This window comes from Sparus aurata, chromosome 17 (assembly GCF_900880675.1).
Source record: "Sparus aurata chromosome 17, fSpaAur1.1, whole genome shotgun sequence".
Lineage (NCBI taxonomy): Eukaryota > Metazoa > Chordata > Actinopteri > Spariformes > Sparidae > Sparus > Sparus aurata.
The window spans coordinates 29,146,420-29,172,394 of NC_044203.1; the positions used below are offsets into that span (position 1 = coordinate 29,146,420).

Genomic DNA, 25,975 nt, shown 5'->3' on the forward strand with positions numbered 1-25,975 from the left:
ATGACTAAAACATAACTGTTACAGTGTAACTCCAACAACTTTATACATCAAAGTGTGTTCATAGGTCTTGGGGAACACTACTGTACTGTACTATACTATACTATACTGTACTGTACTGTATTGTACTGCTGTATGTGTAAAAAGTAGAATAAAGTCTTTTGTGGCTCCAGAGGAAGCTGCATGTAATCTCATGATTATTCAATGGCTAAATTGCATTGTGGGTGATGTAGGCAGCACATTTTAAAAAAAACAAGTAGAATGTGTGAATATAGAAGGAGATATAGTCAGTTCTGCTGTTCACAATATTTCATTTCCAATTAAGAAGATCAATAGAAAGACGCCTGTCTCCTCATTCAAAATGTATTTTACTTCTCCAGACCAGCAGAGCTTCAAGACCAACAAAAGTGAAAACCTCACTACTTCAATCATTAACATGTAGTGTAATCACGAAAACTGCAACAAAGTTTAACGTGACAAATTTTACATGACAGTTTTCATAGAGATTTATTTGATTAATTTACAATTCATTTGATTTACATTTTATTCTTGTAATGTATTGTGCCAAAACCTCCCAGAAAAAACAAAAATAAATTCATAAACAGTCATAACTAAGTGTGAATTTGAAGCATTTTTAAGAGAGAGCAGAGTAACCAAGTTTGAAGTATGAAAAAAATACAATAAAGGCTTTAGTTGTGTTATCTGATAATTTCAGGTTCATCATCGGAGGAAGCTGACGTGGTCATTTTGGAGTTTGGCCGATGACATCATACTCTGGAGACAGGTCTCTACGCTCCAGTGACATGTAGGTTCTGTCCTCTTCTTTTGGCTTCACACTCTTCCTCACTTTGCTTTAAGGTAACAAGAGAAAAAAAAATGCGTATACTTCTTAATTTCTGTCTTCTATAGACCATCCTTCTGTGAATCAGCAAAGCTTTCGACAAAATATATATAATCTATTGTAACATCATACCAAACGAACACCGTGTAGATTGTCAACAAGACGTTCACACAGAGAGATACAACAACATCAGCCAAGAGAAGAAGTCCACTGTACGGTCCAAGATACTGTTCAGGACCTGTCAGAAGAAATAACATAACACTCATCAGATCACTGTTGAGGATTACTTTTATTCAACAGTGGCTCAGTCATCCTGTATGCATAGCCTGAGATACATTTTACGATTATTAGCAAGGCAGAAGAAAATAGTATTTAGAGTATGTCTCATTCTAGATTTTAAATAAACATCAAGAAAATACTACAGTGTTTATATGTGAAGTCATAAGCTGAGTAAATAAATGAGTACAATGGAAATACAAGAAATCATGATAGTTTCCAATTAATCAACAGAACTTGTATTGAGCACAAAGACAAACCGTGAGGCTCAAGGCTGTAGACAAGAAATCTCTGAGTAGTTGATCCCAGGGAGTTGAAGCTGTTGCAGAGCAAAGTGGAAAGATCCCTCTGTTGTGGTTGACTCACAGTGATGCTGCTGCTCAGACCTGAGACGTTTAGAGGCTCACTGCTGATGGCAAACCTGTCAGAGTGATTGACAGGTAACCCATCCAAATACCACTGTAGAGCAGGAGGAGGATTCCCCACAGTCTCACAGGAACAGTTGAGCTGGTCTGCAGTTTGAATGCAGTCATATGAGGACAGGATCTGTGGAGCAACTGTGATGAACACAGAGAAGACAGACATGAGTCAGCTAAAGTCATGTTTGATCAAGCAATTTTGATTGGGTAGTAAACTGCTGAGACACTTTATTTCTGCCTTTCCCTTCAGAACAAAACTCATTGCAAGAAATCTGTCATTGTATTATTGATGCAGACTCCCTGTCGGGGGGGCCACAGGGGGGTCCAGACTTGGAGTTACGGGGGCACTGGTCCCTGTTGACCCCCCCCCTAGAACCGCCCCTGCTGGGGTGACAGAGCCTTCTCAGTAGCTGCTGCTCCCTCTGGAACTCCCTCCCCAAACACATCAGAGACTGTACAGAGCTCACAACCTTCAAAACACTCGTCTCTTTTTGTGTTTTTAGTGTGTTGTTTTAATTATTCTGCTTTTGAACCTGTAAAGTGTATATGTGTACCCTGAAAAGCGCTTTATAAATAAATGTATTATTATTATTATTATTATTATTATTATTATTATTATTATCATTATTATTATTATCATTATTATTATTAGTAGTAGTAGTAGTACTTTTGAAATTGTTCATTGACCTGAAGTCTGGTGATTCAATATTTAAGCTTCTAGAATTAAGTTGTATTATCAGCATGAATGTTCATGAGTTGATGTGTCGTATAGAAGTTTGGGAGGACTTACCTTTTATTCAGATCTTACAGTACACAATGAAAGATGAACAGAGAAGTGAAGTTCCTTCAGAATTGTGTGGCTTTTTCAAGCATCCTGCAAACGTTGACTTGAAAATGAGGAAGTCACAGAAGTGAACATGGGCGTGAGTCACACCCATGTTCACCAATGTGACCCATGTCATTAAAAAAAGCATTTAAATTGTTTGTTGACACACCGTGTGACAACAAATATTTAAAATGCTTTTTTTTTGTCCAACCAATGTGTTTTAATCCTAGTTTTCACTTTACTGATCACAAAAAGCCCTTTCATCCAAATATTCACCTAAAAGTGTTTGCAGCACCGACCAGATGAGGGGAATTCCTGCAAATGAATTATACATGATAAAACTGTGTAATTAGCCATTATTGTCAAAGTGATTTACACTGTTGATATAAAAACAATAACACTGTAATATTATTACTGAGAGACAACCAATTTACCTGCAGTGTTGCAATGTGGTTCTACTGGCTGCTTATTGAAGTGTCATTGAGCAAAACACTTAACCCCTAAATGCTCTTAATGTTTGTTCCATCGGCGTTTTGACAGTAAATGTGTGAATGTGTGGGTGAATGTGGCAGATGGTGCATTCACCATGAGGACATTATTTATGCAAAGTGAATGACGAAAACATAACTGTTAAAGTGTAACTCCAACAACTTTATACATCAAAGTGTGCTCACAAGTCTTGGGGAACACTACTGTACTGTACTATACTATACTGTACTGTACTGCTGTATGTGTAAAAAGTAGAATAAAGTCTTTTGTGGCTCCAGAGGAAGCTGCATGTCATCTGCTAAACTGTTAGTGATGTCACTCATTGGCTAAATTGCACTGTGGGTAATTTAAGCAGCACGATTTGAAGAGGAAGTAGAATGTGTGAATATAGAAGGAGATATAGTCAGTTCTGCTGTTCACAATATTTCATTTCCAATTAAGAAGATCAAGAGAAAGACGTCTGTCTCCTCATTCAAAATGTATTTTGCTTCTCCAGACCAGCAGAGCTTCAAGACCAACAAAAGTGAAAACCTCACTATTTCAAACATTAACATGTAGTGTAATCAAGAACACTACAACAAAGTTTAACATGACACAATTTTACATGACAGTTTTCATAAAGATTTATTTGATTCATTTACAATTTATTTGAATAACATTTTATCACTTGGGGCGACCGTGGCTCAGGTGGTAGAGCGGGTCGACCTCGTGTGAATGTGCATGACTGCTGTATGTTCGAGGTGGTGGTCGGAGGGGCTGAATGGCAGCCACGCAACTGTCAGTCTGCCCCAGGGCAGCTGTGGCGACTATCGTAGTTTACCACCACCAGTATGACTGTGTGTGAATGAGCAACTTTGGGCAATTGAAAAGCGCTATATAAATAAAATAGTAATTAATTGTTCCCAAACCTCCACAGAAAAAAACCTGATGGAAACAGTCACAACTAACTGTGAATTTGAAGCATTTCAAGAGAGAGCAGAGTAACAAAGTATGAAGTATGAAAAAAAGCAACAAAACCTTTAGTGAAGTTATATGATAATTATCAGGCTCATCATCGGAGGAAGCTGACGTGGTCATTTTGGAGTTTGGCCGATGACATCATACTCTGGAGACAGGTCTCTACGCTCCAGTGACATGTAGGTTCTGTCCTCTTCTTCTGGCTTCACACTCTTCCTCGCTTTGCTTTAAGGTAACAAGAAAAAGAAACATGCGTATACTCGTTAATTTCTGTCTTCTATAGAACATCCTTCTCCTAATCAGCAGAGCTTTCAACAAAATCTATATAATCTTTTGTAACATCATACCGAAGGAACACCATGTAGATTGTCGACAAGACGTTCACACAGAGAGATACAACAACAACAGCCAAGAGAAGAAGTCCACTGTACGGCCCAAGATACTGTTCATGACCTGTCAGAAGAAATCAGATCACTGTTGAGGGTTACTTTTATTCAACAGTGGTTCAGTCATCCTGTATGCATAGCCTGAGATACATTTTACCAATTATAGCAAGGCAGAAGAAACTAGTATTTAGAGTATGTCTCATTCTAGATTTTAAATAAACATCAAGAAAATACTACAGTGTTTATATGTGAAGTCATAAGCTGAGTAAATAAATGAGTACAATGGAAATACAAGAAATCATAATAGTTTCCAATTAATCAACAGAACTTGTATTGAGTACAAAGACAAACCATGAGGCTCGAGACTGTAGACAAAAAATCTCTGAGTAGTTGATCCCAGGGAGTTGGAGCTGTTGCAGAGCAAAGTGGAAAGATCCCTCTGTTATGGTTGACTCACAGTGATGATGCTGCTCAGACCTGAGACGTTTAGAGGCTCACTGCTGATGGCAAACCTGTCAGAGTGATTGACAGGTAACCCATCCAAATACCACTGTAGAGCAGGAGGAGGATTCCCCACAGTCTCACAGGAACAGTTGAGCTGGTCTGCAGTTTGAATGCAGTCATATGAGGACAGGATCTGTGGAGCAACTGTGATGAACACAGAGAAGACAGACATGAGTCAGCTAAAGTCATGTTTGATCAAGTTTGCAAAAAAAAAAAAAAGTTTTGAGATGTACGGATACAACAAGGTAATTGTTGTAACGTTGCGAGTGAAGAAAACTATTTGATACACATTGGGGGCTTTATTATGCTCATTCAGTGATCTGTGTAAATGTACATTTGTAAATAAATAAATAGTTTGCAGCCATGTTAACCAAACGTTATGTTACTTTTACCAATGGGTCAAATTGTAACATGTTTATAGTTTATAGGCTCAAAGGTTTGAGATCACTGGTCAAGTTACTTTGTTTTTTTCCATTACAAATGATGATATCAGCTTTACAATTTGAGTAAAGGGAGCAAGATTGATCTCTTTGGGTCCCTCGATCGTGCCTTGGATACAACCGATCGAGTTTCTGTAAAGTGTTTCTGCCCCTTTAGAAATCTTGAGTCTGTTCATGATTTGATGCTGAAAAAGCCCCTCTGTGTTTGGAACAACAATTTTACTTCTGACTGTTTCACTTACTTTCTAAATCTTCGAACTTTCTGATTATTTACAGGTACATTGTTTCAATGTGGTTTTGTTATATATTGACGTTGATCAAAATTTGGCTATGTCATTAATTTCTTTTTTTCTTTTTTTAGGTGCTGTACAAGTGACTAATGTGAACATACATATATAACATGGCACAAGATGAGACAAAGGAACTGATATCAAAGAAACAGAAACAAACAAAAATAGATTATAATAATAATACGAAAAAAAAAATTAATGTAATATCATTAATGTTTATCACTTAGAAACTGATCAAAGCATCGACAGGGAATTAGTTAAAGTTTGTGACCAGGAGTTGATGGACAAAGGGAGAAAGATCCAGGTGGCAGTTCACATCAGACACCAAAGACCACTTGTGATACTCACAGTGAACATCTATTTGACTACTGTTGGACCGTCTAGATCAATAGCATTTTCTGCCTCGCAGAAAAAAGGACCGCTGTCTCTGGAAGCTTTAATGTTTAAAACATGTCCAGTCCCCATGACAGTCTCCTGACTTCTGTCAGCTCTGTACCAGGTGTAGTTCTTTACTGCTGGGTTGGCAGTACTACTGCATGTCAGAGTAACTCTGCTGTTCTCTGGTACTGGACCAGAGGGACGGACTGACACTGTGGTGTTTTTTGGTGGATCTGAAAAATGTCAAATTATTTGTATTATTTATAGGTGTAATGTTATCACATATTTGTGATAAAAAAAAAAAAAAAAAAGATTATGCCCCATTTTCTTTTGCTGAAGTCTGATTGCTGACCCCATGTTGTTTTTGTCTTTGTTTTGTAGATTTGTTTCGACTTGAACTGATCATCATGAAGTAAATGTTAATTGCAGTTATTCTTTGAGAAAATTACTTAAGCAATATTACTCGAGAGGGTTCAGGACCGAGGTGCCGAGGTCCGCAAGCAGCACTGAAGTGCTCAAATGACGTTAAAGCACACAGCATCCTGCTGGGCGATAGTAGCCTTCTGCAGGTGAAATTGTCCTCCTCATCTCTGCTGTCACTCACAGTGACGTACATTTGTTTCTCCATCGCCCTGATTATTTGCGGGACACTCTCTCTTCGCGTGCCCGTTTGCTGATAATTAATACCCGCATGTTTATCTCAGGCTCCTCGGTAGCCTTCTTCCTCCCTCCAGCAGGCAGCCTGGCCCTGTTGCTGTCCTCCTCGGACAGCTCCGTTTTATTTTATCGTCAGTCTCTCACTCTCTTGGGGTCGACAGAGAAACGTCTAGCGGCTGCTTCCCCCGACTTTTCCTCTGCATATTTTACGGCAGAAAGTTTGAATTTCAAGCCGTACTTTTTATTTTTTTTTGCTCTAGCTCTGACAGTTACTATGTTGCCATGGAGATGGATACACTATTGCCACAGACTTAGCGGAGTAATATTTTGAGTAATGAGTCAGGCGTGCTGTCATGCTGATTTGAGCACGGTCTAAATGTCTTTTTGACCAATCAGATTGATTGGTCGGAACTACTTGTTGTATAATTTTGATTAATCACTTGACAATTTGTTGACAATTATTTTCTTCTATATTATGTCTTTTTCTGTTGATGGATTACAAAAGATGCTTGGGTTTAATCAGCCACTGATTGTTGCCATCAGTCACAAAGGACTTGCTGGTAGGACCTAATGAACCTATTAAAAACCTGTTGAACCAAGAGGGAACTGTAAATCCAAATTGAAGTCAGCAGGAGGAGAGCTGGTTAGCTGTTAGCTGTTAGCAGCCAGTGAGCAGTAGAGTCCTGCTGTGTTTGGTTCAGAGAGCCAACAGCTAACGGAGATAACAGAGCTAACAGCTAACAGAGCTAACAGCTAACGGAGCTAATAGCTAACAGAGCCAACAGCTAACGGAGCTAACAGCTAACAGAGCCAACAGCTAACGGAGCTAATAGCTAACAGAGCCAACAGCTAACGGAGCTAGCAGCTAACAGCAGAATGAAAGACTTAAGTCGAGCTGAAAGTTTCTATTTAAAGAACATCAAGTGTTAAACAGTGAAGTGCAGTTTAGTGACAACACAACATGTTTACAGTAACAGTATTTCAGCTGAGTACAGTTGGAGGTAGAAGTACTTTGAGTTTAGAGTTACAGATACTTAACATCATTTTACCAAACTGTGTTTAGACATGTAACCAGATACCAGCAGTGACCAGGTGGTGGAGTCGTGGCTTCATGGTACAAAGACTGAAACAACTCAGACTGACACACAGAATGTTTGCCTAAAACTTTGTTACAAAATTCTTTTACCTGTTTATTTTTTGTTAATTCTGTTTTCACATTTCACAGATAAGTTTCTATTTTGCGTTCAATAATTCATAAACTTGTTTTTTTTATCAAGGAAAATAAAAATACATATTTTCTAACCATTTTAGTGTTTTTTTCCTCATGCTTCTTAAAACTGACAACTAGAGGTGACAATAAAGGTAAAGAAGCATCTTCTTGATTTGATGATCAGCATCGGCCAATACTGCTTTCATCAATTAATGATTGATGATCAGCCACAAAAGTCATGATGGGGGCACCCTCATCGACGAAGGTAATAATGGACTGTTTAATTAACTGTCTATAACCTCATTCAAACTAAGTGAAAATAAATAAATAAAAACTGACAAGAGATCAAATATAATGTGTAAAATTATGATGAATTTCAGCAGAAGACAAATTAACTCACATGAAATATCAGCTGTCAAACTTGTGCTATTTGATTGAGAGCTGCCATCTTGTTTCTTGTAGACTGCAGTACAGGAGATTTCCTTTCCATGATGAAGGCGAGAAGCAGTGAAGGTCAGAACAGAGGTCTGGACTTTAGTTCTGTCCTGATTCTCCTGCAGTGACTCCTGAATGTGACCCAGGCTGGAGCTCCATGTCAGAGCTGGAGGATGAGACAGACAGGGAGCTGGAGCAGAGCACTTCAAACTCACTGAGGTTCCCTCCTCCACCTTCAATGTGGACGGAGTCAGAGTCGGTGAGGGTGGAACATCTGGTGGGAAAGTACATTTGGATCAATCAATAAATAAACAGTCATCATCACTTTACATCTTTATTTTATTTGTAGAATGCAGTAAATGCAACACAAGGTCACAGCAGTTCTAGAAAGGATCTTATGACTGAAGTGTTGGTAGATGGACTGTAAAACCTACCTGTGACTGCAATGTGCAACTTCTGGTCAACAAAACTATGTCTGAAGTTATTACATTCCACTCTTAAGAAATATTCTTTGCTGTGCTCAGGTCTCATGTTGTTCAGGGTTGTGCTGCAGTCTTTTCTTGTTAAGTCTCCTTTCAGTTCTCCTTGTATTGTATTTGATTGTGAATTACTGCTGTCAAACACAACAGTCTGTAGATCAGATTTCCACAGTGCTCTACATGTTTCATCAATGTTTGAGTTAAATCCGGTCTCTACATGAAAGGAGCAGGGGATGGTCACACAGGATCCACTCAGAACCTCTATAGTCTTCGGTATTATGGTCTTGAACTGTCCACACAGGGCAGCTGAAACACAAGACACAAATCTTTGAATATGTTCAAGTGAATCCTGCTTTACAGTAATAGAAGGACATTTTACCATTTGGTTGCTTTGATAAAATCTCAGCACTGTACCTTTAATCGTGAAATAATCCAAAATCAATATTTTTTATTTTCACATTATTTTTATTTATGTTTGGATAAAAATACAAATGTTCTCATAGAAATGCAGCAGAAGACTTTTTTAGTTCACTCCATCCTTTATTTGCATTGTATTACAGATCATGTACTCTGGGCTGAATGTCTGATTAACGTGACATATTAATAGTTTTTATAATCGTCAATCCAAATGTGAATGAACTTCAACTCACTTTGCAGCAGACAGCCAATGAGAAGGACAGTCAGAGCTGCAGCCATCTCTGTGTGTCAGGAGAGGCAGAAACTCTGGAGAACACACATGAAACAATTCACATCTTCAGTACATTTCATCTTTCATCAACTCAGATTTTTAGAGTTGGATTTGTTGAATACAATATGATTGATTGTGCAGATTGAGAAATGTTTTGTAACCCTATATTCCTTTTTTTTTAATTTTTTTTTTTTATCAATGTCAGTGTAGAAAAGGCTCCAAAGAAGACTGTAGAGGATTCTGAGACTCTGAAAGTCAACTGAATCCCAAGATAATTAAATTATTATAAATATTTAACACACTTGGGGGACATATTACAGCTTTTACATCACTTCCTTTAGAAACTTTGACTGAACAATTAAATCAATAACTGCTCTCTTTTTAAATTGTACAAATTGGCCAGACCATGATGTTTTGTTGAGTCACTTTTACTTAACAAACAGTAACCGACTGCTTCAATGTTTCTACTCACTGTAAAAAATGTGAAAAAACTAAAATTATTTTATGACACTTTGAACACAGGAGAGCTAAACTGTATGTTGCAGGCAAAAGCGATGAACATATTGCATATTTTCTTTATGTATTTTCAATTTTTTTTACAAAGCTATAATTTGTATAAGGCAACAAATACACCCCAAAAGTGACAATGTCCAAAAATACAACTGAAACATTTTGGTGTTTGATAGAAATTTTCCACCTTTCACAAAGTTTCAGTGTTTTTTATCCTCTCTACTTTTCACCCCCTTCCTCCAAATCTCCACTGGCTCTCTGTCCCACAACAGATCCAATTCAAAATACTCCTCCTCACTCATCAACCCCCCCACACCTCACCAACCTGCTCCACCACCACAACTCGTCCCGTACCCTCCACTCCTCCGACACGAACTTCCTCCCTCCACCTCACAGGACCAACCACCAGACCTGGGGTGACAGAGCCTTCTCAGTAGCTGTTCCTCCTTCTGGAACTCCCTCCCCAAACACATCAGAGACTGTAACTTGTCTCTTTTTGTGTTTTTAGTGTGTTGTTTTTATTATTCTACTTTTAAACCTGTAAAGTGTCTATGTGTACCCTGAGAGGCGCTTTATAAATAAATGTGTTATTATTATTATTATTATTATTATTATTATTATTATTATTATCATTATTACTTTTGAAAGTGTTCATTGACCTGAAGTCAGGTGATTCACTATTTAAGCTTCTAGAATTTAGTTGTTTATTATCAGCATGAATGTTCATGAGTTGATGTGTCGTATAGAAGTTAGGGTGACTTACCTTTTCTTCAGATCTTACAGTACACGATGAAAGATGAACAGAGAAGTGAAGTTCTTTCAGAGTTGTGCGGCTTTTTCAAGCATCCTGCAAACGTTGACTTGAAAATGAGGAAGTCACAGAAGTGAACATGGGTGTGAACAACGAACATTTTAAATGTTTTTTTTAGTTCAACATGTGTCTTGATCCTAGTTTTCACTTTACTGATCACAAAAAGCCTTTTCATCCAAATATTCACCTAAAAGTGTTTGTAGCACCGACCTGATGAGTGGAATTCCTGCAAATCAACTATACATGACAAAACTGTGTAATTAGCCTTTATTGTCAAAGTGATTTACACTGTTGATATAAAAACAATAACATCGTAATATTATAACTGAGAGAAACCAATTTGCCTGCAGTGTTGCAATGTGGTTCTACTGGCTGCTTATTGAAGTGTCCTTGAGCAAAACACTTAACCCCAAAATGCTCTTAATGTCTGTTCCATCTGCGTTTTGAGAGTAAATGTGTGAATGTGTGGGTGAATGTGGCAGATGGTGCATTCACCATGAGGACATTATTTATGCAAAGTGAATGACTAAAACATAACTGTTAAAGTGTAACTCCAACAACTTTATACATCAAAGTGTGTTCATAGGTCTTGGGGAACACTACTGTACTGTACTATACTATACTATACTGTACTGTACTGTATTGTACTGCTGTATGTGTAAAAAGTAGAATAAAGTCTTTTGTGGCTCCAGAGGAAGCTGCATGTAATCTGATGATTATTCAATGGCTAAATTGCATTGTGGGTGATGTAGGCAGCACATTTTAAAAAAACAAGTAGAATGTGTGAATATAGAAGGAGATATAGTCAGTTCTGCTGTTCACAATATTTCATTTCCAATTAAGAAGATCAATAGAAAGACGCCTGTCTCCTCATTCAAAATGTATTTTACTTCTCCAGACCAGCAGAGCTTCAAGACCGACAAAAGTGAAAACGTCACTACTTCAATCATTAACATGTAGTGTAATCACGAAAACTACAACAAAGTTTAACGTGACAAATTTTACATGACAGTTTTCATAGAGATTTATTTGATTTATTTACAATTCATTTGATTTACATTTTATTCTTGTAATGTATTGTGCCCAAAACCTCCCAGAAAAAACAAAAATAAATTCATAAACAGTCATAACTAAGTGTGAATTTGAAGCATTTTTAAGAGAGCAGAGTAACCAAGTTTGAAGTATGAAAAAAATACAATAAAGGCTTTAGTTGTGTTATCTGATAATTATCAGGCTCATCATCAGAGGAAACTGATGTGGTCATTTTGGAGTTTGGCCGATGACATCATACTCTGGAGACAGGTCTCTACGCTCCAGTGACATGTAGGTTCTGTCCTCTTCTTTTGGCTTCACACTCTTCCTCACTTTGCTTTAAGGTAACAAGAGAAAAAAAAAATGCGTATACTCGTTAATTTCTGTCTTCTATAGACCATCCTTCTGTGAATCAGCAAAGCTTTCGACAAAATATATATAATCTATTGTAACATCATACCAAACGAACACCGTGTAGATTGTCAACAAGACGTTCACACAGAGAGATACAACAACATCAGCCAAGAGAAGAAGTCCACTGTACGGTCCAAGATACTGTACAGGACCTGTCAGAAGAAATAACACAACACTCATCAGATCACTGTTGAGGATTACTTTTATTCAACAGTGGCTCAGTCATCCTGTATGCATAGCCTGAGATACATTTTACGATTATTAGCAAGGCAGAAGAAAATAGTATTTAGGGTATGTCTTATTCTAGATTTTAAATAAACATTAAGAGAATACTACAGTGTTTATATGTGAAGTCATAAGCTGAGTAAATAAATGAGTACAATGGAAATACAAGAAATCATAATAGTTTCCAATTAATCAACAGAACTTGTATTGAGCACAAAGACAAACCATGAGGCTCAAGGCTGTAGACAAGAAATCTCTGAGTAGTTGATCCCAGGGAGTTGAAGCTGTTGCAGAGCAAAGTGGAAAGATCCCTCTGTTGTGGTTGACTCACAGTGATGCTGCTGCTCAGACCTGAGACGTTTAGAAGCTCACTGCTGATGGCAAACCTGTCAGAGTGATTGACAGGTAACCCATCCAAATACCACTGTAGAGCAGGAGGAGGATTCCCCACAGTCTCACAGGAACAGTTGAGCTGGTCTGCAGTTTGAATGCAGTCATATGAGGACAGGATCTGTGGAGCAACTGTGATGAACACAGAGAAGACAGACATGAGTCAGCTAAAGTCATGTTTGATCAAGCAATTTTGATTGGGTAGTAAACTGCTGAGACACTTTATTTCTGCCTTTCCCTTCAGAACAAAACTCATTGCAAGAAATCTGTCATTGTATTATTGATGCAGACTCCGTGTCAGGGGGGCCACAGGGGGGTCCAGACTTGGAGTTACGGGGGCACTGGTCCCTGTTGGCCCCCCCCTAGAACCGCCCCTGCTGGGGTGACAGAGCCTTCTCAGTAGCTGCTGCTCCCTCTGGAACTCCCTCCCCAAACACATCAGAGACTGTACAGAGCTCACAACATTCAAAACACTCGTCTCTTTTTGTGTTTTTAGTGTGTTGTTTTAATTATTCTGCTTTTGAAGCTGTAAAGTGTCTATGTGTACCCTGAAAAGCGCTTTATAAATAAATGTATTATTATTATTATTATTATTATTATTATTACTATTATTATTATCATCATTATTATTATTATTATTAGTTGTAGTAGTAGTACTTTTGAAATTGCTCATTGACCTGAAGTCTGGTGATTCAATATTTAAGCTTCTAGAATTAAGTTGTATTATCAGCATGAATGTTCATGAGTTGATGTGTCGTATAGAAGTTAGGGTGACTTACCTTTTCTTCAGACCTTACAGTACACAATGAAAGATGAACAGAGAAGTGAAGTTCCTTCAGAATTGTGCGGCTTTTTCAAACATCCTGCAAACGTTGACTTGAAAATGAGGAAGTCACAGAAGTGAACATGGGCGTGAGTCACACCCATGTTCACCCATGTGACCCATGTCACAAAAAAAGCATTTAAATTGTTTATTGTCACACCGTGTGACAACAAATATTTAAAATGCTTTTTTTTTGTCCAACCAATGTGTTTTAATCCTAGTTTTCACTTTACTGATCACAAAAAGCCTTTTCATTCAAATATTCACCTAAAAGTGTTTGCAGCACCGACCTGATGAGGGGAATTCCTGCAAATGAATTATATATGATAAAACTGTGTAATTAGCCATTATTGTCAAAGTGATTTACACTGTTGATATAAAAACAATAACACTGTAATATTATTACTGAGAGACAACCAATTTACCTGCAGTGTTGCAATGTGGTTCTACTGGCTGCTTATTGAAGTGTCCTTGAGCAAAACACTTAACCCCTAAATGCTCTTAATGTTTGTTCCATCGGCGTTTTGACAGTAAATGTGTGAATGTGTGGGTGAACTGTGGCAGATGTTGCATTCACCATGAGGACATTATTTATGCAAAAGTGAATGACGAAAACATAACTGTTAAAGTGTAACTCCAACAACTTTATACATCAAAGTGTGCTCACAAGTCTTGGGGAACACTACTGTACTGTACTATACTATACTGTACTGTACTGCTGTATGTGTAAAAAGTAGAATAAAGTCTTTTGTGGCTCCAGAGGAAGCTGCATGTCATCTGCTAAACTGTTAGTGATGTCACTCATTGGCTAAATTGCACTGTGGGTAATTTAAGCAGCACGAATTGAAGAGGAAGTAGAATGTGTGAATATAGAAGGAGATATAGTCAGTTCTGCTGTTCACAATATTTCATTTCCAATTAAGAAGATCAAGAGAAAGACGTCTGTCTCCTCATTCAAAATGTATTTTACTTATCCAGACCAGCAATGGAAGCAACAATGGAAATACAAGAAATCATGATAGTTTCCAATTAATCAACAGAACTTGTATTGAGCACAAAGACAAACCATGAGGCTCAAGGCTGTAGACAAGAAATCTCTGAGTAGTTGATCCCAGGGAGTTGAAGCTGTTGCAGAGCAAAGTGGAAAGATCCCTCTGTTGTGGTTGACTCACAGTGATGATGCTGCTCAGACCTGAGACGTTTAGAGGCTCACTGCTGATTGCAAACCTGTCAGAGTGATTGACAGGTAACCCATCCAAATACCACTGTAGAGCAGGAGGAGGATTCCCCACAGTCTCACAGGAACAGTTGAGCTGGTCTGCAGTTTGAATGCAGTCATATGAGGACAGGATCTGTGGAGCAACTGTGATGAACACAGAGAAGACAGACATGAGTCAGCTGAAGTCATGTTTCATCAAGTTTGACCAGAAGTAATGATATAACAAGGTGATTGTTGAAATGTTGCAAATAAAGAAAAGTAATTGAAACACATTGGGGGCTTTATTGTGCTCATTCAATAATCTGTGTACATATATTTGTAAATAAATAGATTATAGCCATTTTTGCAGAGGGTTATGTTAGTTTCACCAGTGGGTCGACTAGTAACATCGACACGGAATTTGTTAAAGTTTGTGAGCAGGAGTCGGTGGACAAAGGGTGAAAGATCCAGATGGCAGTTCACATCAGATACCAAAGACCACTTGTGATACTTACAGTGAACATCTATTTGACTGATGTTGGACCGTCCAGATCCAAGAGCATTTTCTGCCTCACAGAAAAAAGGACCACTGTCTCTGGAAGCTTTAATGTTTAAAACATGTCCAGTCCCCATGACAGTCTCCTGGCCTCCGTCAGCTCTGTACCAGGTGAAGTTCTTTACTGCTGGGTTGGCAGCACTACTGCATGTCAGAGTCACATCAGTGTCTTCTGGTGCTGGACCAGAGGGACTGACTGACACTGTGGTGTGTTTGGGTGAGTCTGAAGAATAGATAATGAAACAATAATATCAGTGACATGTGTTACATTGTCTTTTGTACGTTGTAATGTCTGTGTTCCCTGTATATTTAAAGGCTCCCTCATGACGGTGGTTTTTGATTGCTGATATTGTCCTGTGTACTTCTATTATGAGCACATACCTTTTTTTATGTGCAACAGTTAAATTAAACACAATAATTCAGAGGCGTGGAATGCAAAAAATCTCTTTTCCTAACAACATGGGTTTTCCCAATCAAGGACAATTATAATCAGTTTTCTGCATACAGTAAGATCTATCAGGGTATATGGTAAATATACAGGTATGAAATTTGATACATACACTGAACATCTATTTCACTGACGTTGGATCGTCCAGCTCCTAGAACATTTTCAGCCTTGCAGAAAAAAGGACCACTGACTTTAGAAGCTGTGATGTTTAAAACATGTCCAGTCCCAATCAAAGTCTCTTGGCCTCCGTCAGCTCTGTACCAGGTGTAGTTCTTCACTGCTGGGTTGGCAGCACTACTGCATGTCAGAGTCACATCAGTGTCTTCTAGTACTGGACCAGAGGGACTGACTGACACTGTGGTGTGTTTGGGTGAATCTGAAGAATGAAATCATTAAATCAGGAAAAACAAAAATTGTCATAAGTGAGCATAGGTCAATGTGAAAGTTTCATGTCAAGTTTATCCTGTCCAAAATAATTTTACTTAACTAGATTAACTGATAATATACCTGCATGCTTAAAGCTCTTAAAATGGCACAAATACTGGAATCACGTTACCTTACATTTGTTGAAACCTTTTTACTGAATCTCATTCAGGACACAGATCTTTAGTTTTGAATCCATAAAGTTTTCACACATGCGTGTCATGGTGACATGCATACAATGTTGTCATGACTGTTGTGACTGTACATAAGTGTCACAGTTTTTTTTAATCAAGATTTACAATAAAAAAATATATCAACCTTCCCTATTTATGGGTTAACTTTATATTGTAATGAAAATTAAGGCAGATTATGTCAGTTTTTCTTTTGAAGTTGTAATGTCACCATGACACCGTTGTCCTACTGATGTCTGCAGATTACTAACACCTGTGTAAGTACAAGATGGTAACTAATATTTGCTTTTGGTCACTACTTTTTGATAGGTTAAGCCACCATTATATGATAGTATGCTTATTTCTAAATTTGCTGCACTGCAGACAGTGAGACCCATCAGGGTATATACAACATCTTAGTTTGAAATTTGATACATTCATTGAACTTCTATTTGTCTTGTGTTGGATCGTTCAGCTCCAAGATCGTTTTCAGCTTTGCAGAAAAAAGTAGCGCTGACTTCAGAAGCTATGATGTCTAAAACATTTCCGGTCCCCATGACAACCTCGTCACCTCCGTCAGCTCTGTACCAGGTGTAGCTCCTTACTGCAGGATTGGCAGTACTGCTGCATGTCAGAGTGACTCTGCTGTTCTCTGGTACTGGACCAGAGGGACTGACTGACACTGTGGTGTTTTTTGGTGGATCTGAAAAATGTCAAATTATTTGTATTAATTGTAGGTGTGATGTAATCACATATTTGCAATTAAATAAATAAAGATTATGTCCACTTTTCTTGTTCTGAAGGTAGATTGCTGACCCCCAAAATGATTTGCAGGTAAAAATTGTCAACTTTTTGCTCTTGTGATGTGGATCCTACCCACTCCACTTTGATTAGTCAACAAAAGAAAGGATCAATTAAATGGATAGAACACAATTATGTCTTTCACAGACAGTTTATCCTTGGCGACAGAAAACCTTTACATTTACTGTAATTGTGCCGCTAAAACCTGAATTTCAAGCTTCTGGAACATTAGTTATAAACTACAACAGCAACAAGCTTTCTTGTCGTTTCTGAACATCCACTCAACTTTTGGACCTATAGGAATACTATACAAATGTATTTGCTAATTGAAATCATTGATTGCTTATATATTGTGTTGGCATTAAAAATGTTGGGTTAAATAGTTTAAATACTTACAATCTACCAGATGTAGTAAGTGACTCAATTTACTTACATTTTCTCTGCTACATTTTGTGGGGAATATTGTCCTATAATGTAAGCGATGGAGGACTGCCAGGACCAGAGTGATTTAAAATAGCCTCTTGTCTGACCAACAGCCCAAAACCCAGATGTTTAATTTACAATGTTATGAAAGAGAAAAAAAAGAGGAAATCCTCATATTTTGAGTTGATCAACTTAAGCATTATTGGAATAATTGTTTCATCCCTGATTCAGACAAAGTCACGAAAACCAAGAGACAAGAGATCAGTTTATAATTATGATGAATTTCTGCGAAGGACAAATTAACTCACATGAAATATCAGCTGTCAAACTCGTGCTAACTGACTGAGAGCTGCCATCTTAGTTTGTTGTAGACTGCAGTACAGGAGATTTCCTTTCCATGGTGAAGGTGAGAAGCTGTGAAGGTCAGAACAGAGGTCTGGGCTTTAGTTCTGTCCAGATTCTCCTGCAGTGACTCCTGAATGTGACCTAGGCTGGAGCTCCATGTCAGAGCTGGAGGATGAGATAGACAGGGAGCTGGAGCAGAGCACTTCAAACTCACTGAGGTTCCCTCCTCCACCTTCAGTGTGGACGGAGTCAGAGTCGGTGTGGGTGGATCATCTGGTGGGAAAGTATATTTGGACCAATTATCAAACAGTAATCATTTCTCTACATCTTTATGCTATTTACAATATACAGTAAAATCAAAATAAAGTCAAAGCAGTTCTACACGGAGCTGTTGACTGAAGTATAAGAAGATCGACTTTAAAACGTACCTTTGACTGAAATGCCCAGCTTTCTTTTTAAAAAACTATATCTCCAACCTTTACATTCAAGTCTGAAAAAATACTTCATGCTGTTTTCAGGTCTCATGTTGTTCAGGGTTGTGGTGCAGTCTTTGTTTCTTAAGTTTCCTGTCAAATGTCCTCTAGTTTGTGGATTCCTGCTGTCAAACACAACAGTCCCTTCATAATTACTCCACAGTGCTCTACATGTTTCATCCACATTTGATTTATATTTGTCCTCTACATCAAAGGAGCAGGGGATGGTCACACAGGATCCACTCAGAACCTCTATAGTCTGTGGCATGAAGGTTATAAACTGTGAAGACCCTGAAACACAAGACACAAATCTTTGAATGAGAAAAGGTGAATACTGCTTTACAGTAATGATGAGAAAATGTTAGTGTTGATCCAAAATGACTGGAAAGCTCCTGTTTTGACCACGCATACTTTTGTTTTGTAGATTTGTTTTGATTAGAACTTATCACTATGAAGTAAATGTTAATTGCAGTGTTTTAAAGTTATTTTTTGAGAAAATTATTGTCGAATAATCACTTATTAGAAATTGTTAATGATTCTTTTTTTTTTGTATTATGTCTATTTCTGTTGATGGATTACAAAAGATGCTCGGGTTTGATCGGCCACTGATTATTGCCATCAGTCACAAAGGACTTGCTGGTAGGAACTAATAAACATATTAAAAACATATTGAACCAAGAGGGAACTGTCAATCCAAATTGAAATCAGCAGTAAGAGAGCTAGTTAGCTGTTAGCTGTTAGCAGCCAGTGAGTAGTAGAGTCCTTCTGTGTTTGACAAAGAGCTATCATCTAACAGAGCTAACAGCTAACAGAGCTAACAGCTAACAGAGCTAACAGCTTCCAGCAGAGTGAAACACTCAGTAGAGCTGAAAGTTTCTATTTAAAGAACATGAAGTGTTAAACAGTGAACTGTAGTTTAGTGACAACACAACATGTTTACAGTAACAGTATTTCCGCTGAGTACAGTTGGAGGTAGAAGTACTTTGAGTTTAGAGTTACAGATACTTGACATCATTTTACCAAGCTGTGTTCAGATATGTAAGCAGATACCAGCAGTGACCAGGTGGTGGAGTCGTGGCTTCATGGTACAAAGACTGAAACAACTCAGACTGACACACAGAATGTTTCCCTAAATCTTTGTTAGACAATTCTTTGTCCTCTTTCTTTTTTCTTACGTCTGTTTTCAAAGTTCACAGATATGTTTCTATTTTTGTGTTCAATAATTTATACACTTATTTCTTTATCAAGAAAAATAAATATACATATTTCTTCAACATTTTAATAGTTTTTCTTCATGCCGCTTAAAACTGACAACTAGAGGTGACAATAAAGTAAAGAAGCATCTTTTTGATTTGATGATCAGCATCTGCCAAAACTGCTTCCATCAATTAAAGGAGTCATCACCTGGTTTTTTACATATCCAGTCCCCCTTGGATCGCTTTGGATCAATTCTTAAAACTTATTAGAAAAAAAAATAATAAAAAAAATCAAACATAGAGCTTGTTCTGACACTTTTTCATACCGCGAGATTATGCGCGAGGTTTTGACCGGTCCGGATGTGCATTGTATTAATATGTAATGAGGCGCGCGTTGATTGGCCGCAGGAAAGACAGAGCCGGAATCGGGGGCTAGCCTGCATGCACACAGACTCCAAAACATAAACAGCCCCCTGTCATGGCGCACACACTAAATGACAAACCTTACGGAATTCAGGCATTTTTGTACGAGCCGGAGTCGGAACCCGAACAGGGGAGTGAAGAGGCAGAGACGGTGGAAGAGACACGTTTACAGCATGATGTCTCTGAATTGTAAATTCTTTTTTTTTTCCTTCTTACTTTTTACACTTATGTTTTACATGTGAGTTTTAATGCTGGCGGTCACGATGTATGGCGTGAAAATGATTTGGCGTGCTCACTCAGAAAGTCTGGCTCAGGACGGCTGAGAGCCGATGCTTATGCGAGCTTATGCAAGTAGCCTCCTGTGGTAACGTCACCACAGGAGCAGAGTCAAAATCTCGTGCTTTAGGAATGCGCACTATTGTGCGATATTCCTGTTCGGAAAAAGAGCTAAAGCGAAAAAAACTGAGCCACTTTCAAACTCCAGCTTTTCAGGCAAGTTTTGACAGAGGTCCAACACCAATATGCATGATTTAACGAGAGAAATTGCGATTTCCGGGTGATGACTCCTTTAATGATCGATGATCAGCCACAAAAGTCATGGTGGGGGCACCCTTATCGACAAATGTAATAATGGACTGTTTGATTGACTGTTTATAACCTGATTCGAACTAAGTGAAAATAAATAAATAAAAACTGACAAGAGATCAAATATAATGTGTAAAATTATGATGAATTTCAGCAGAGGACAAATTAACTCACATGAAATATCAGCTGTCAAACTTGTGCTTACTGACTGAGAGCTTCCATCTTGTTTGTTGTAGACTGCAGTACAGGAGATTTCCAGTCTGTGATGAAGGTGAGAAGCAGTGAAGGTCAGAACAGAGGTCTGGACTTTAGTTCTGTCCTGATTCTCCTGCAGTGACTCCTGAATGTGACCCAGGCTGGAGCTCCATGTCAGAGCTGGAGGATGAGACAGACAGGGAGCTGGAGCAGAGCACTTCAAACTCACTGAGGTTCCCTCCTCCACCTTCAGTGTGGACGGAGTCAGAGTCGGTGTGGGTGGAACATCTGATGGGAAAATACATTCGGACCAATCAATAAATAAACAGTAATCATTACTCTACATCTTTACTCTAAGTAAATGCAACACAAGGTCACAGCAGTTCTAGAAAGGATCTTATGACTGAAGTGTTGGTAAATGGACTGTAAAATCTACCTGTGACTGAAATGTGCAACTTCTGGTCAAAAAAAATATTTTTCAAATGATCACATTGCATTCTTAAGTAATATTCTTTGCTGTGCTCAGGTCTCATGTTGTTCAGGGTTGTGGTGCAGTCTTTTCTTTTTAGGTCTCTTTCAGTTCTCCTTGTATTGTACTTGATTGTGGATTACTGCTGTCAAACACAACATTCTGATCAGATTTCCACAGTGCTCTACATGTTTGATCAAGGCGTGAGTTATATGTGTCCTCTACATCAAAGGAGCAGGGGATGGTCACACAGGATCCACTCAGAACCTCTATAGTCTGTGGTATAATGGTCTTGAACTGTCCACACAAGGCAGCTGAAACACAAGACACAAATCTTTGAATATGCTCAAGTGAATACTGCTTGACGGTAATAGAAGGACATTTTACCATTTGGTTGCTTTGATAAAATCTAAGGGCTAAACCTTTAATCATGAAATGATCCAAAAACAGGATTCTTCTTTTCTTACTGTTTTTCTTCATGCTTGGATAAAATACAAATAATTCTTTTTACAGTTCACTCCATCCTTTTTTTCTGCAGCATGTATTACCGATCATGTACTCTGGGCTGAATGTCTGATTAACATGAGATATTTATAGTTTTTATAATGAAATGTGAGTGAACTTCAACTCACTTTGCAGCAGACAGCCAATGAGAAGGACAGGCAGAGCTGCAGCCATCCCTGTGTGTCAGGAGAGGCAGAAACTCTGGAGAACACACATGGAACATGGAACACAGAGAAGGCAGACATGAGTCAGCTAAAGTCATGTTTGACCAGATGTAATGATATAACAAGGTAACTATTGAAACGTTGCAAGTAAATCAAATTAATTAAAACACATTAGGGGCTTTATTATGCTCATTGATCTGTATGAATATATATATATATATATATATATATATATATATTTGTAAATAAAAAAAAAACTAGTGCAGTGCCCGTAAGAAAAATGTATTCCTATAAAAAAAGTGGGAGGTTAAGCAGCTTTTTCATGGATGGCCAAATGAGGCTGTGTTTAGGGTGGGATGTCAGGGATATTTAGGCTTGTTGTGAAATCCGATATTCCAGGGTATAATTGGCTGTTTTTGATTTTGCCATTATATTTCACCTTAAAAGCTATTTACTTGGTGTCATTATTTTCAGCACAACCTCACATGTGTGACTGTACAGTTATTCTTTTATTTTGACATACTGTATTAACACAATGGACCTAAAATCACAAAAAAAACACACAAATATGTTTAACAAACCATTTTTTTTTTCACTTATAATGCAAATATAAATTGTTGTTTGCTAAATTTGTGCATACATTTAAAAAATTTACAAAGTTATATGTAACTATTTACATTTAAATGCAGGCAATGCTCAGGTCTGCCTGAGCTCCTTCCAGCTGAATGAAGAGCAGCACTGCCTGCTACACATTCAGCTTCTCCTCATTCTGACTCATTAAACAAAAAACCGACTCCACTACACACTAAACACACTACACCAAACACTACATAACACACTAACTACACACTCCAAACACGCTAAATGTCACAAATCTCTCAACTCTCAATATCGCTGTCTACACACCGACCGTGGTTGCATGTCAATCATCCGCCTAGGTCCCTCCCACAACTTCCTGTTCCTCAACAACCAACTTGCTGCTTGGACACTTTCGTGACAAAAGCCCGTTTTTACTGTTTCTTCCTGCACCAGACACAAAGTAAACGTGATGGCAATGTTCGCGAAAAAGCGTGGCGGACATTATTTACCCTAGGTCCGGTTTTGGACATGCCGATGCGTCCGGTCCGTCGCCTCGGGAGGTGGGCCATGTAGCTAGCGGCTAGTGGCTAGCTGTTTGGACACTTTCAATGCAAAAGCCCGTTTTTACCGTTTCTTCCTGCACCAGACACAAAGCAAACGTGATGGCAATGTTCACGAAAAAGCGCGGCGGACATTATTTACCCTAGGTCCGTTTTTGGACATGCCGATGCATCCGGTCCGTCGCCTCGGGAGGTGGGCCGTGTAGATAGCGGCTAGCAGCTAGCTAGCGGCTAGCTACACATGAACATCCACAGATTCCGAATCCACTTTGTTGTCCGCGCGTCTCCAGGTCTCCTCAGACCCGAACAGACTCGGTCCGGACTCGTTTAATCTCATTAATCCAAAACAGTCAGTTTAGATGCACAAAACAGAACAGAACGGACCGTACCGCCGGCAAAATCCCGGTCCAGCTCGCGCCGCTGCAGGTATAAATCCGCTTGTTTCTTCAGGTATGTCGTGGGCTTGAAATCTGCAGTGATTGGCTCTGGTGCGCACGTGGCCACGGTGTGCAGTAATTGGCTCTGGTGCCCACGTGACTGTGGTGGCTCCGGTGGACAATGCTCGGCGGAATTTGTAAAGCATTTATGAAATAATTTATTCACGGTATCATTGCAGTCCAAACAAATGCTTAGATGCACACCACTGAACCACGCAGCAGCCAAGTTGAAAGTCTCGGGTCAGTGTGATCCTTATCCGCAGAGATATTTGACCAACAGACACATACACACACACACACACACACACAGACAGAGATTCCTTGTATTTATAGATAGATGATTGCAGCCATTTTAGCCAAGGTTTATGTTACCAGTGGGTGAACTAGTAGCATGTTTACAGTGGGGTTCGAAAGTTTGAGATCACTACTCAAGATACTTCAAATTTGCACTTGTTTTGTATGCAGTAAATTTATTATTATTTTTTTTTTTTATATGTCTCTTTGTTTAGAACAACATTTTTACCTATTGAAGCACTGACAGGGAATTGGTTAAAAAATGTAAAAAAAATGTCAGGAGTCGGTGGACAAAGGGAGCTTTGTGTAGTTGTGGTTGTTCTCTTTTTTATGTAGCCCGGTCAAATTTAAAATAACACAGGACACAAACTAATTTACGGGATCTTTATTTCTCTGAATACTCTTTAAAAAATGAGAGTAGTATTAAATTATCTTGGAGAGTTAAATTTGGTTTAGGTTTTAACAAAGATTTCATTCACAAACAAAAATGGACATCTTCAGGCATGAAGAATCTCACTTCACGTAATATCTTACTCTTCAAAACTCAAATGACTTCACCTATCTTGGTTAACAATATCTCTGACTGAAAGTGCATTAATGCCAGTGCATTAACAACTCATGAACAACTCCATGTAAATACATGCATCAACATGCATGAACAGCTTGATGTGAGTACAAGAACAACTGTAGCGGTAGCTCTTCTGTTAAACAAAATAAAAGAAATAAACAAAATCCACATACAGTTATTTCCACAGAATATGAAACATTAGTACATTAATATGAAATTAAATCATACAGCTCATTAATATACTTACAACACTATCTCTGTGCTAACTCAGATGCACATCATGCGGCGACAGGCCGTCAAACTCATGCAGCTCTACACACGAAAATAAACATCATTTTCAGTAAAATGCATAACTAGTGAAAGTTATCCAGCATGAACAATGGCAAAATGTAACTCTGTAAACGGAATTTACAATACTTTGAGCGTGTATTAACTTTGCTGACCCCTTAATTCATTTCTCCGCGACCGAGCACATGTACTCGAAATCTGTAAACATCTGAATAACTACGTCGCTATCTGCGGTAAACATTACATGTTACACTTCTATACGATCTCAAAAGTGATTATTTGTCAAGCGTTTCATACAGAAAGAAACATTTTAAACATATTTACCCTCTCGAAAAACAGCAAATATCCCTCCTGGTGAACAGGTGAGTCTCTCTCTAAGCGGACGCGGTTCATCACTTCCTGTTTCTGGTCTGCGATTCTCACTATCTCTCACGTGATCTCCTACAGAACATCTCACAGTCTGGGGCACAGCGCCATCTAGTGGCTTTAGTGTGAACTCTTATTTCCACTTGGCTACATACTCCCCTGCTAAAAAGTCAACGTCCTCGATGACTTAGTTCGTTGTTCTAACTTCTTTCACTGCTTCCCTGAAGAATACAGCACCCATACTGGTTAACAACTGGGACAATACATCAGGACTGAGTGAAATAGCATTACAAGCTGACCTAGGGACATGGTGTGGGTTTGAGTGTGCCCCAGCGTTTGCTTTCTTTGTTCTGCGAGGTGCAGGAACAGGCACAGTAACCTCTTCATCCCTACTACTGCTACTTTGGGCCAAAGGAAGAGGTGTCTCTCCCACTGGTTCATTTTCAAAAGATTCCACATTCACTGGCTCAGGGCAATCTCTAGACTCTGTGTCTGCTCTGTCCTGACCGTCAGAGATCTCATCTCTCTCTGAATGTTCCCCTTGACCCAGACGTGGACAAGAAACTTCCTCCAACACCACATACTCGGGATCTGCACAGAGTGAATCAGACTCAGAAGGAGCATGGACAGGTGCCTCTGTAGGGGTGCCAACCCTCCTCCTCCTGGGAGCTGGAACAGGACCTACACAGGGTCTAAGATTAACCCTATGGACCCTCTTAACCGGACCACCCTCCACAGGCTCTACAGTGTGAGTTGTTCCTTGCACATCTATCACCCTATGAACTGTAGAACCCCAAGCATCTTGTATCTTATTCCTGCCCTGAGGCCGGTGTCGTAGGTACACTAACTGACCCACATCAACTGGAGGACAGTAGACTTTGTGTTTGTCAAGTTCAATCCTTTCTGCTGCTTTCTTTTCAGCGTACTCTTTGGCTCTAGCATGGGCTTCATTTAGACGTTCCTGATGCACCACTAGCCAGTCATGTGTCTTATTCGGTGCTTGGTCCCGCCCTAACAGAGCATCTACAGGTAG

At 38.8% G+C, this 25,975-nt stretch overlaps 3 protein-coding genes and 1 long non-coding RNA gene across 5 annotated transcripts in view; 1 reads left to right on the top strand and 3 right to left on the bottom strand.

Annotated features, from left to right (window-relative positions):
• Positions 1-346: 346 nt before the first annotated feature.
• Positions 347-10,297, bottom strand: LOC115566911 (sialic acid-binding Ig-like lectin 14). Its single transcript, XM_030392978.1, has 10 exons — positions 10,108-10,297; positions 9,235-9,307; positions 8,540-8,890; positions 8,071-8,379; positions 4,543-4,839; positions 4,153-4,258; positions 2,324-4,030; positions 1,375-1,671; positions 971-1,076; positions 347-848 (listed from the first exon to the last, which is right to left on the bottom strand). The coding sequence occupies exons 2-5, from the start codon at positions 9,278-9,280 to the stop codon at positions 4,634-4,636; spliced, it is 912 nt and encodes a 303-aa protein (XP_030248838.1). The 5' UTR covers positions 9,281-9,307; positions 10,108-10,297; the 3' UTR covers positions 347-848; positions 971-1,076; positions 1,375-1,671; positions 2,324-4,030; positions 4,153-4,258; positions 4,543-4,633.
• On the top strand, positions 6,805-8,275 carry LOC115566918 (uncharacterized). Of its 2 annotated transcripts, XR_003981094.1 has the most exons (4): positions 6,805-7,020; positions 7,524-7,574; positions 7,809-7,935; positions 8,133-8,275. It is a non-coding gene; the product is annotated as an uncharacterized LOC115566918 (long non-coding RNA). The 2 variants fall into 2 exon arrangements; XR_003981093.1 differs by lacking the exon at positions 7,524-7,574.
• A 1,295-nt stretch (positions 10,298-11,592) lies between the features above and the next one.
• On the bottom strand, positions 11,593-12,939 carry LOC115566915 (myosin light chain kinase, smooth muscle-like). Its single transcript, XM_030392984.1, has 3 exons — positions 12,490-12,939; positions 12,086-12,191; positions 11,593-11,962 (listed from the first exon to the last, which is right to left on the bottom strand). Exons 1-3 carry the CDS (start codon positions 12,812-12,814, stop codon positions 11,854-11,856), a joined length of 540 nt encoding a protein of 179 aa, XP_030248844.1. The 5' UTR covers positions 12,815-12,939; the 3' UTR covers positions 11,593-11,853.
• Positions 12,940-16,949: 4,010 nt separating this feature from the next.
• The window catches only part of LOC115567769 (uncharacterized), a 77,732-nt gene continuing 68,706 nt past the window's right edge, over positions 16,950-25,975 (bottom strand). The window contains exons 6-7 of the mRNA XM_030394618.1: positions 17,060-17,156; positions 16,950-16,975 (exon numbers count right to left, since the gene is read on the bottom strand). The gene's annotated coding sequence lies outside the window, so the exon portion shown is untranslated. The remainder of the gene's footprint in view (positions 16,976-17,059; positions 17,157-25,975) is intronic.